The sequence below is a fragment of the Nicotiana tomentosiformis genome, chromosome 6 (genome assembly GCF_000390325.3).
Source record: "Nicotiana tomentosiformis chromosome 6, ASM39032v3, whole genome shotgun sequence".
Taxonomy (NCBI): domain Eukaryota; kingdom Viridiplantae; phylum Streptophyta; class Magnoliopsida; order Solanales; family Solanaceae; genus Nicotiana; species Nicotiana tomentosiformis.
This window is the reverse complement of record NC_090817.1, coordinates 147,578,826-147,592,254: the sequence shown is the minus strand read 5'-3', so window position 1 is coordinate 147,592,254 and position 13,429 is coordinate 147,578,826. Positions and strand designations below refer to the sequence as shown.

The 13,429-nt window shown below is 32.1% G+C and overlaps 1 protein-coding gene across 1 annotated transcript; it reads left to right on the top strand.

Annotated features, from left to right (window-relative positions):
* The first annotated feature begins 5,321 nt into the window (after window positions 1-5,321).
* On the top strand, window positions 5,322-10,147 carry LOC104117651 (protein trichome birefringence-like 10). Its single transcript, XM_009628722.4, has 4 exons — window positions 5,322-6,012; window positions 6,753-7,142; window positions 8,511-8,669; window positions 9,375-10,147. The coding sequence occupies exons 1-4, from the start codon at window positions 5,558-5,560 to the stop codon at window positions 9,748-9,750; spliced, it is 1,380 nt and encodes a 459-aa protein (XP_009627017.1). The 5' UTR covers window positions 5,322-5,557; the 3' UTR covers window positions 9,751-10,147.
* The last annotated feature ends 3,282 nt before the right edge of the window (window positions 10,148-13,429 follow it).

The following is a 13,429-nucleotide window of genomic DNA, read 5'->3' as shown; positions in this document are numbered from 1 at the left end:
TTGGCGGTCAATCATCAATGGCGAAGAATAACTCGTTGAAATCGACAGCAGTTGTATTCGGAGCCCTAGCTTTTGGATGGCTGGCAATTGAGCTCGCTTTCAAACCGTGGCTTGATAAAGCTCGAGCTGCCATGGACAAGTCTGACCCTTCCCGTGACCCCGACGATGATGACGCCGATCAAACTTCAGAAGTCGATAATTCTCAGGTCGATGTTGATCCTCCCGAAAAAAGCAACTGATTTTAGAGTTCGGTTTAATTTTTGGGCTATAAACTCCATATATATATATATATATATATATATATATATATATATATATATATATATATATATATATATATATCGTTTAACTTGGTAATACAGTAAAAACAACTTTTAGGTGTATTACTAATGTGGTGACTTCTTCATATATATATATATATATATATATATATCGTTTAACTTGGTAATACAGTAAAAACAACTTTTAGGTGTATTACTAATGTGGTGACTTCTTCATTTCTGTTTTTCTGGTTCTTCAAAAAATATTTCAGTTTCTAATTGTTACTATTTCCCTTGCGAGATTAAAAAAAAGTATTGCAAAAGTTACTAATTCGATTCAAGTTGGAATTTCAGCTACCTGCTGGTGTTGAAACATATGCTTAAAGTTAATTAGAGAGAATGTCACGGACTAAATAAGCTTTAGAAAGATTGCATTAACTTGATTTGGTATTCATAGGATGTTATTAGATTGTCCTTAATATAAGCTTTTGAAGTATTTGCTATGTTGATATGTATTACGCTTTATCTTTTGAAAATGGAAATGTGAAAGTAATTCGTTGAGAAGATGTCACACAAGACCAAAAATGATACATAATGTAAGATTATAAAGAATTTGATTAATGACATACAAAAATCCAATGCTACTTTGTTTAAAAATAATGTTTTTATGCCAAATTAGGGGTCTTTTAAAACTATATTTGTTTAAATCTCATTTTACAACATACCACATTTAGATGTCATCTCTGCCCAACAGTCCGGTTTTTTCTTTAATCTGTCTTAAATAATAACGTGTGGGGAGTAGTTTTCCTCTTACAATATTTCTGTACAGTGTTACACATCTCTACATACATTTTTACCACCTTTCCACCTATAAAAGAATCACCAAGAGGAATAATTGTTTATTGATTGTTGTCTATGGTTTCACTTCATATTTCTCTTTCCGTAATGGTAAATTTGTATTTTATATACATGAATACCCTTAACAAATCACAAATCTCAAAAGGAGATTTAGACTTTTAACGTGTTGTTGTTGATCCATCATACATCAAATAATATACTAAAAGATTGTCTATAGTGGATACACTGCATATAGCAGCAAATAAGAATTTGGAAAACTGTTTTTTTGCTGATTTTTCACACACAGACAGAGATTGTTGAAAGGATGCTGTCATTAAATTCGATTTGACAACTTAATTTCGCATAATCTCACCAGATTCACGGGCTATACATGAATAATATGCATATCCAAACGCCAATAATTTTGAAACAAATTCAGTTTCACTAAAAATCTCGAATTAGTTTTTAGTATTGAGGACTGTTATAGACAGTTGAATAGCAACTAATCACTTTTCAGTTAATGAAATGGTGAGGAGGACATGCGGAGTCATATCCAATATTTAAATTTAATGGGTTCAGTTTTTAAGATTTCAAGCATTAAACTCATTTTCATATTAAATTATGAGCTCAAATCTAATACTTGTTGAGATTTTAGTAAGTTTTTATATGTAAATTCATATTCATAGGTTAATTGAATCCATAGTGAAAAGGTTAAATCCGCCAGTGACAGGTGCAGCACGAGCCCGTTTGGATTAGCTAATTGTAAATAGCTGATAAGCTAGAAGTGTTGAAAATTATTTTAAGTACTGAAACTGATTTTTTAAATAAGCATTTACGTGTTTGGATAGACGGGATGAAACTGATAATAAGCAGTTGATGTGTTTGGTAGAAAAGTGCTGATAAGTTGTTCTTTTATTAAAATGACTAAAATATCCTTAAAAACTTTATAAAAGATTATAAATTAAAAAGTTTCTTTGTAAAGAAAAAGATGAACAATGAATATGGAATGAAAAGAAAGTTAGAAAATTTATTTTGGGAAAAATATTTTGTGAATTAGAAAATATTATTAAGGATAAACTAGTAAAAACTTTGATCAAATTAAAAGTGCTTATAAGCTAAAAAGCCATAAGTTGAGGGTGACCAACTTATGACTTATGACTGATTTTAGCTTATAAGCACTTATAAGCATTTTGGGTATTTACCAAATGCGTAAATAAGCCAAAAAATACTTATAAACCAGTTTAACCAGCTTATAAACTTAGTCAAACACCCTATTCGAAAGTTAGCTCTCTTTTTTACAAGCACAAAACAATAAACAACACTTGTGGCATCGTGGGTGAATTTAAGTTGGCTGACATATGTCTTCTACTTATTAGCTGTATTAATTAACACTCATTTCGGTACTTTCTTATCTCGGTTACAGCCATTCGTTTAACAAATCAAAAAATTTAGCTACTGCTATTGATGTTAATGTGATGTACATTTTCAAATTTTTATCTCTAATAGTTTAAGTAACATTTAGGAATTGTTAACTACTAAATATTCAATAAAAAGATACTCTTTACACGTATTGATATTTCTTTGTATTATTACTCCCCGACTTATAATGTACCCTCTATTAAGAACGAATGAACGTTTCAGCCGCAGGCACATGCAATGCGAGCATTCGGATCCCATATATTAATCACTCCATTAGCTTTGTACTTATTTGTATTCAGACGGTTATTCAATTTTTTAAAATTATCTATCAAAGTTATCTTTTTTTCATTTGTAACAACAAAGTCACTTAACTATGTCTATAACTCTCAGAAATCACTCAACCACATTTATCAAACGTTTGATCGCCAAATACCTATTTTAACATCTAAATTATCAACTTTTATCTTCTTCTTTTTTTTGCTTTTTTAATATTATGATTTTTTTCTCTTTTTAATCAACATTATGGACTTACCTATAGAACAAAAATATTTTTTTAAAAAAATTAAAAAATTATTTTTCTAGCATTATAATATCGAAATAATAATATAATTGAGCATAATATTCAAGAATATGTAATGTATATTAAAAAAATACTTTTATTTTAAATAATTATTTTCTATAGTACGTGCATGGAATATATATTTTAGAACTTTATTTTCTTTCATTCTCAATTATGTAAATAAATTTTTGAGTTTTTTTTGTTAATATCAAAAATATTATTACGAATAAATTGTTCTAATTAACTTTCTATTATGCTCAATATTTTATTATTCTAACACTATATATGCTTAAATACTATTTTAATTTTTTTAATTATAAATAAAATTTATTTATTCTAAGGTAAGTCCATAATATAAATTAAAAAGTGAAAAAAATATTATATTAGAAAGCTAAAAAAAAATAATAAAAAAGAAGATAAAAGTTGATAATTTAGAGGCTAAAATAGATATTTGGCGATCAAAAATTTGAGAAATCTACTTGAGTGACCTTCTGAGTGTTATTGATATAGTTAAGTGACTTTGTTGTTACAAACGAGAGGAAGATGACTTTAGTAGACAATTTAGAATAATTGAGATGATTATTTGAGAAATAAACTCTTATTTCTGTTTTTTTATTTGCACTATGTAGCTCTCTTACACCGTTATCTTGACCCGAACTTAAATCATCTGATCAGATTAAAATAGAAGGAATAGTCTAGTCCACAATTTTATTTGACGGTTCATCTCATCTGTAAAGCTCATGCCTTTGCTGCAAAAGAGTATTACATATAATATTACCTCCAATTAATAATATCTGCTCTTTAAAATTCTTACATCTTTTTTTTTTTTTAAAAAGACATCTATTAGCATTAATCCAGGTTTTGTCTAATCAATCCTTTATTTCGAGAAATTTTACTATGTGAGTCACATAACTAACATTACTAATGTGAGTCTAGTTTACTTCTTGACAAGTGCACTCATGTTCCTACTTATTTATTTTAAAGCATAAGCTAAAAAAAAGTCAATGTTTAAGTCTACTTTTTTTCCTAATCAGAGGCTTAACCGGTGGCCAATAAAAGAAAAATAAAACGGGAAAAATCTTTTTCATTATATTATTATCTTATTACGGTATATTATTAGGTATACTCTTTCATAAAAAACTTTTTTATTGAAAATCTTGCATTTTAGCATCCAAGTAAAAATTAAAGGTACGAGCAATCTCCATATTTGTAAAATTTAATGCACCATATCTTGAGCTATTCAACCAAAGAAAATTTTAATAAATAGTACTCCACTCCAGTTAATATGACAGGTGAAAGAAAGTAGAAAATTAGAAATGTGAACTATAATAATTTTCAATTAAAAAGTACTCATTAGTTTATCATGTTTTGAATAATAAAACTTGTAATTTCGAAGAAATAAGATTTTCAATTAAAAAAAATTCTTATCAAAGCGTTGATCTTGGGAGATTTTTTTTTTCCTTTTACTGCCCATCACTTAAATATTGTCTTTTTTAGTTTATGCTTTAAAATAAGTAAGTAGGAACATGAGTCTATTTGTCAAGAAATAAACTAGACTCATATAAGTAACGTTGGTTATGTGAATCAGTAAAATTTCTTTTTTCTTACTACTTACCCAATAATAGTCTATAAATTGAAAAAGACATATTTTAGCACAAATTTAGTACGTAATTTGCTAAGATGACTAATATTGGAATGCAGTACTAATATCAATTCTCGTAAAATTTTGAGATCCACTTAACTACTTAGAAATTCGAGTTTAGGAGACAAATTTGTGCATTTTGTAAGTGAAAGTGAAGTGCTCCACGAATAGGAAATTCCGTTCTTTTTTGACATCCCACGTTAAGCCCACGTTCCCCAGAGATTCTCCCTTAAACTTCCCGGCGGTTCCACCGGCTTTGTACACTTTCTTTTCACCGCTTTTCCGACATCTTCGCCAAAAAATAGTACTGAAAAATTCAGTAAAAAACAAATAGTACTCAAAGGTTAAAAATGTGTAAAAGAAGCCATGGAAATTTCTCCCTGTTGTCCGTTTCTTCGAAAAGAACATAGCAAAGCTTTAAAGCTCACCTTTTGTTTTTATTCACTAGAAGCTTAATAAAAACTCACTTATTACCAGATAGCAATAATAAGTGTGTAAACTGCATTTTCTGCAGGGACCCATTTTAGCCGTTTTGTTTTGAATGTTTGTCTTTAATTTGTCTACAACTGTCCCCACCTCATCATCCTCAACTTCTTCTAACTCTGTACTTTTTTACACACACACACACACACACACACTCTTTCTCTCTCTAAAGAACCCCACTTAGCTGTATTCTACTGAAAAAGCTCTCTGTAAACGCTTCTCAAAACAAAAACCCTCCAATATTTTTCAACTTTTTTTATTCTTTCCTCATTCTTTTGTGCTTTTTCAAGACTTGTTTATTCTATTTTGCTAATTGTGTTCATCCCTAGACACTCTTTTTTTAAGTCTAAAGCAGAGATGAGTGAAACCCCATCTCCTAGATTCTTAAACACAATGACCCAATTGAAAATTTTCAAGAAATTCAAACGCTTGAAGCTTTTTGAGCCATCACCAGGAGTACTTGGCTGCTTTTTCTTCACTGTTTGCTTATTCTTGTGTCTGTTCTTGTTGGATTACAGAAAAGTAAACAAAGGGCCTCGTTTGTATCAGCAAACATCCTTGTTTGCTACGTGGATTGGGCTCAATGGATCGTCTGTTCCATATAACAAGAGTGAAAAGTGGGATTTTTTGGAAAAGGGAGCAGAAAGTTGTGATCTTTTTTATGGGAATTGGGTTTGGGATGAAAGTTATCCACTGTATAAATCAAAGGATTGTAAGTTCTTGGATGAAGGCTTTCGTTGTTCTGAGAATGGTAGACCTGATAATTTTTTTACTAAATGGCGTTGGCAACCTAAAGATTGCAACTTGCCCAGGTTTATTTACTTAATTTTCTTCTTATACTGAGTACTTTATTTACTTTGCTTGAGTTCTACTGGTAATTTAACTAATGAATTTAAAAGAGAAGAAAGTGAAAGAATTGCTTAAACCGTTTAGGTGTTGATATGATATGTTTTAGAAAACCCCTAATTTGATTTTCTTGCATAGCATTTCCTGCTCGTCTAGCTGATTAAGGTTTTGCGGATTTAAGTTATATATACTTACAGTTTAAAGAACTTTTTGTACTGAATTTTAACCCGTAATAGCAGGTAACGGGTTAGTTGACTTGTAATTAACTAATGAGTGACATGATTGTGTAAATATTGTTTACTCTTCAGTGCATAGAACTTAAACTCACGTTTTCCACATTGAATTACTATGTGAATTTAATTAGATATATACACTGACAGTGGAAACTTTGTTACACAATTTAACTGGTCGTAGCAGGTTCACATTCTATTTTGCAAGTTACCATTTCAGTCTTGACATAAAGAATTACCTATTAGGCCAATTTTACCTGATGGTGTGTATAAAGAATATGTACATCTGTCTGTGCGTAGAACTTAAAATCTTACTATGTTGGCTCTCGTTGAGCATCATCTAAAGTTGTTAGCTTAATGCTTTAAATTTAACATTGTTATTTTAAGAGGACTTTGCCGTCAGTTGGTGAGAGCTTTTCATAATCTTTTCCATGATTATTGAATGCAAATTTTGGTGTTTTGATTACTTTAAGCAGATTCAATGCAAAAGTTATGTTAGAAAAGCTGCGAAACAGACGGGTTGTATTTGTTGGGGATTCAATTGGAAGAAACCAGTGGGAATCTCTTCTCTGCATGTTGTCTTCTGCAGTTCCTGATAAAAGCAAGATATATGAAGTCAATGGAAATCCGATCACCAAGCACATGGGTTTCTTGATTTTTAAGTTCAAGGATTTCAACTGCACTGTTGAGTACTATAGAGCTCCATTCCTAGTGTTTCAGGGTCGTCCGCCTTCGGGGGCTCCCAAAAATGTTAAATTGACATTGAGGTTAGATCAAATGGATTGGAGCTCTGCTCAGTGGAAAGGGGCAGATGTTTTGATATTCAACAGTGGTCACTGGTGGATTCATGAAAAAACTATTAGAGAGTAAGCTCTTTTCTTTCTTTATCAATTTAAGCTCATAGAGCTGCTGCAAATAACTATTGAACACTGATTTTATTTTTATGTGAAGAACTAAGTCCAATAGAGCTGCTGCAAATAAATTATAGGCATGCTATTATTAGAATCTTTCCCATCACAGCCAATAGTTGTATTATACTGTTTGTTGCTATGGTTGTATATATTTCCTTTCTAGATTTCGCATTTAGAAAGCTAGAAGTACGGCCCCATAATAACTAGACATATACAAAAAATCTATTAATTAAAAATCTGCAAAAGATTGGTAAAACATAAGAAAGTTGTTAGCAACCACAAGATATGTAGTACATAGTGAAATCTAGCATAACCATTTGCCACATATTGCCAGAACCTTCAAATTTGTTGAGCTACTTTATGGCAAGGATTTTCCATGGAAAAGAATAGTACACAACAGAAGACCAAATAACTGATAACCATTAGCGAGCACCCCGGCTACTATGCGCTTTAGATCTTCCAATGCTCTCTTTGCACATTGTGAAAGGAAAAATGAACGGATGGGAGGGGTAGAGTATTGAAAATTATTGGTGCTCAATGTCGTTTTTGGATTGTGCCCATGCACTAAGCATGTTTTGCATAAGATGTGTGATGTCCCCTCATTCATGGTTAAATACGTCCTTATGTTATATTTGGCAGTGAAGGATTCAGCTAATTGATCTAAACTAGGTACCTTAAGTACTGGATATGTTTAGCAAATTAGGTTTGGCAGTGCAGTCACTGGAAATGGTTCAGTAATGGATTGTCATTTAGCATAAAATAAGATTTAGAATTTGACTCCTCCGTCATGTATCAATAGGAAATATAAAAAAGCTATCATGAATTCATGATATGCATAATTGAAGGTGGTAAATTTGAATATCCGCATATTGAAGCTTCTTTAAATATGTTTTAGCTCTTTCATTTGGCCTTTTTTGTGTTAGCCTTGAGGTTGGCCTTCTTTCTGAAATTGCAAGGGTTCAGTGAGGTATGAGTGATTAGGATTTGTCGTTGGATTCTATTAGCTAAACAATGCTACCACTATTATGTATTCCCTAGCAATATTTATTAGGGAAAAACAACGTAATTTTTCTAGATAAGTAGCTTAAGAGGTTTGTATGAAGCTGGTGACTTGGATTTAGTTCTCTATTGTCCTCATCAAGTAAATATTATTCCTCAAGCTGTTTAGATTTGTTGCTTCTCATCACTAAGTAGTGTATTAACATTAAGCACTTTAAGGTTGCTATCAACGTTTGTTGCTTTTGTGAATCATGTAACTCTTGATTACCTGTAATACTAATAGGTCTAATATAGTTGTGACTTCTTGATTTGCTTACTTGATAGGGGATGTTACTTTCAAGAAGGTGGAGAAGTCAACATGACCATGAGTATTGAGACTGCATATCAAAAGTCGATTTTGAGATTGGTTGATTGGATAGGTCATGAAGTGAACATGACCAAGACGCATGTTGTATTTCGAACTTATGCTCCTGTCCATTTCAGGTATGTCTTGGTCTTGATCTGTTGAATGAAGGTGACTTTCTATAAGACGTAGGTACTGAGTTTAGATCTAGCTAGCCCTTGGAGATTTCTCGATTATCACAAATAAAATAAAAAGAGAAGAAGAAAAGGAAGATGAGAACATTTAAGGTTATGAGATTCATAATCCTTAGTATCTATTGGTCGTATTAAGTGAGGTCTGAGTTGTTATTGGTAGGGGTTGTACTTGTGTTATACTGTAAAAATGGAAGATATTGAGTGTATGTACGTGTCATACAAATTTGAGAAAACACACACCCGGTATGCATGTCCATATATCTGTACGCAAGTCAGTGTGTATCTCTACCCCACATTCAATGTTTCCTTTGCTTTTACAGACAGTTTAAGAAAATAATAGGTCAAAAGATCTCCACTCCAATTTGTCATAATTCATAACCTCCTCTTCCCCAAATTGTCTCTCGACATGCATATTTCAGTGGCATTGATTGTGTTCGAATTTCTGTTTCCAACATGGACATATCTGCTGTTACTACGCTATTTTCAATAATCAGATGGCAAAGTCCATGCTTACATCTTTCAATTCACGAGCTGGCAACATATTTCGTGACGATATAATATACATGCAGATTAGTTTATTCATTGCTTCATTATACATCTACTTGTATTTATTCAGTCAACAAGCGATTAATGAATCACTTTGATGAATAGAGGTGGGGACTGGAAGACTGGTGGTAACTGTCATCTGGAGACACTACCTAATATAGGATCGTCCCAAGAGTCGCTGAAGACATCATTTGAATATAACACAGTGATTAATGTGCTGTCAGAGCAACAGAAGAAATCAAAAGCGTGGAACTTGGATTTACTGAATGTAACAGGAATGACATTTCAGAGAAGAGATGGTCACTCTTCTTTGTATTACTTAGGTCCTAAGGTTGGACCGGCTCCTCTCCACCGCCAAGACTGCAGCCACTGGTGTCTCCCCGGTGTCCCTGATACATGGAACGAGCTTCTGTATGCCACCTTCCTCAAACGGGAGTTAGCTCGTGCAAATAAACTTCTTGATCTCCCTCATGATAGGTAAAGAGAAACCATGTCAACAAGTTGTCCCCGACATTTCAAATGTTACGTCTTGTACCAAATGTAAGAGGAGTTGATTCTTTAAGTACTAGGATTTCCTAATCCTAGTACTCTTTCAGTCTCAAGGACTATAAGACTGCGTACCTCTGAAAGGAAACTCGAGTTAGAAAATCCTCAACTTTTGCGCCAAATGGTGTATTGCTATGGAGATTAAACATAAGGAATCTGTCCTTTTTCAAGATTAAATTTGAAAATATTAGTAGGGGCATTCTCTCCTGAGCTGATGATATACAACTTATGCAGTTTGTATGCTTAGGATTATTTAGAATCTTTGTACATAGCATTGTGTGTTGTATACAGAGACATTAACTTTTATACAAAATCCTGTGCATTTGATGCAATTGCAAAATTGTAAATACTTATCTTTTTATTTTACCACAACTTGAGTTGAATTGATCTTTGTCATATGCAATGTTCATCATGTTAATTCATAATGTCAATTGATTAGACAATGTTTTTTGGGTAGTACAGCTTCATAAATTCCTTTTTTTTGGGTGATTAGATGAGTAATCGACACGTCAAGATATTGAAGCAATCCAATTACCAGCACGGAACAACAATTTATTACCCTGCAACTGCAAGAGAAAACATATACTCTATTCGTTTCATTTTATGGGAATTTATTTCGTATTTAATCAAATTTAAAAGAAAAGGGATCATTTTTTAAATATAAAAAAAATTTAACTTAATTTTATCTTCAATGACAAACTTCTAAAGCCACAACTATTATGACATGTTTAATATGATGTTTTAACTTCAATGTAGGGGGGCGGGGGGAGGATGGAAATTTATGTGGTGTCCAATTTTTCGCTTAAACTGATTATGGAAGGACCTGGTTCTTCTAAGTGCTCCTTAACATACTATTGCTGAAATAGTAAATGCGGAAAGTAAAGAACACAAGTATTTTACGTGGAAAATACCTGGCTCAAAAGGTGAAAAAACCACGACCTACTTCTCAGTAGGATTTTTCCAAACTCTCCACTAAATCACTGAGCCAAAAATTGCATTTACAAAATACTTTTGTAAACCTAGGATTAACTCTAACCCCGTTGTGGTAACCAGCCTCTAACTGCTGCGACAACTTCAAGTTAACTCTAACTTGAATACTCTGAGTACCTATTACAATTGCCTCTAGATAAAGTTGAAAGGTACAATATGAAAACACCTACTACAATTGAACTAGAATAAAAGACAAATACTTGGAACTGATTCTTCTATGTAGTTCATGTAGCTTCAGGTTTGCACACTTGAATCACGCACGAATTGCTTGTAAAATGCCTTGCTATTTTGCTCTCAATTCACGTTTAACTTCTGCTTTTGTGCATACCTGTAGAATGAGAATATCCTGCAATATATAGAGTTAGTAGATGAAGAAATAACTAGAGTTCTAATGCTACTCTTCCTTGGTGGAAGAGTTCTAGTTGATCTCTAACTTCTAACTCCTCCCTTATCTTGAATAGTGTTCTCTTTGATTAAGGAGTCCTTCTCCTTATCAATTATGCAACCTTTTCAATTAGGAGATATCAATTATACCAGGTTAAGCTTATCTCCTTCACGTGTATCCCACATGCTCGAATCTGCCCGTGTCTATGCACACAAGGGATTGACTTGGTTCATGCCTGAGCTTCCTTTGTCAATCTTCAAAACAAACCTTCACTTGGACCAACATTTAAAATTACAAGTTTTAAAAGTCGTATTGTCATACAAATATTATGACATACTATAAGACAACAAATTAAAAAGCCATTCTTTCTTTTTTAAACTCAATAGTCAGCCAAATAAAATTACATAAAGTGAAACAATGCGAGTATCAAGGATAAATGATAATTTTGTGATATAATTGAAGAACTCGCATGGTCAAAGATATTTATTATTACTATAGTTTTATGTTTTTGTCAAGTAGAGGTATCTTGTTAGAGAGAAAAATTTAAGCATCCGGCCACCTTTACAAAACCGTTAAAGTTGTAGCGTCAATTTATATATTAAGTCGATAAATAATTTTCCCCATATATCCAATGGAGGCAATTATATATATTATGTGGTTTTTTTCGTCTGTCTAAATTTTAATGAATAAATTAAGTTATCCTTGTAATATTAGTCACAAGCTAACTCGAATATCACGAATATAAAAATGGAAAAGAGCAAAGTTTTTTTTTCCTCCTAAGAGTAAGTTGATGCTCGCTCGTAACTGTAGCCATTACATTCAGACAGTGACCACGGTGTAGAAGATCTAGCAAATCTTTGTCCTATGACATTTCTTGGAAAGATAGGTCCCTCTCAAAATTATTGTCTTCATCTCCTAGTAAAAGATAATGGTACAAGTTCGGACGTAGCTGATGTGAAAGAAAATGATACGCATGACAAAAAGAACGGTGACCTCGTAGTTAACAAAGTGAGTGTTAATTATAAAATTTTAGGTTCAAACCTGAGCAACAATAAAAATATTAGGTAATTTGTTGTCATTTGAGTTTTGATAGACAAATTATCTCTTATTTATGCTGGTTAAGAGATAACAAGCATGTAGTAAGTAAGCACAAGGCACAAGCTAGCTAGAACATTACAAAGTATAGTTTTAAAGGGAAAAAAGAGACCTAGATTTACTTTGATTATTACATGTTCGTTTTACAAGCCTATAAGAGCAATCATCATACAGAAGAAACCTATGACGAGAGTGTGGTGTACTTTGTGAGAGAAACACAAATTATAGCCAATAGAAACACGAAACGTAGTCTTATAATGATAGAAATAGTGGATACTTTGGCTCGTATTTCGACACGTAAGGGCATATAAATCTTTGGACTTTCAAAAAGTAGAAGCTCTAATCTCTCCCAATTCCCACTGAGTCGTGATTGTATAAAACTGAGGGGCCAATGCTAAAGGAAAAGCGTCGGCTCCTATTCATCAGCTTCCAAATTTGGTCAGCTTTGTTTAGATTTTTTACCTATCTTCCGCGGAATGTGGTATTTGGTTGGACATGGATTACTTTTTTATTTCTAGGGCGTGCAAAATTCAACGGTATATGACTGTACATTATTAGTTTAAATATGTTACGACATTTTTGTCCTTATAAATATATGACATTAAAAATAAAAGTTGAAGTTTAAAATAAGTTTACTTCTAAATATAATAAGGTGTTATTTTTTTTATTATTACTTTAAAAAAAAGAGTATTGCCAATTTGTCATATGAAACTAAGTGATTACAAAATTCCTTTTTTCACACGAGAATGGGAACTATTCTTTTTAGACTTTAACTTGATATTATATACTATAACAAATTGTTTATATTGCCAGTGCAATGTTATTTGTTATAATATGTTATTTATCTTTTTTTTTTAAAAGTAACTTATTCGATTTATTACGGATATTTACTTATAAATATCTTTTAGGTGGTCAAAAAGTTCTTTTGTGTACATATAAATCAGTTTTAAGCTTTTATTTTCTCTCTCACATGTTGTCAAGAGAGTGAACACATTTTCTCTACAATATCATGGTGTATTTATTCTAGTTCGAAAAAGTCCACGAAGGTAATTGACTCCCATAAAATATAAGTGTGTAACTATAAGTTCAGGGGATATTAGTGTCTTTTCCTTTTTTTAATTGTTAGTGTGAGAAAAATAAAGTA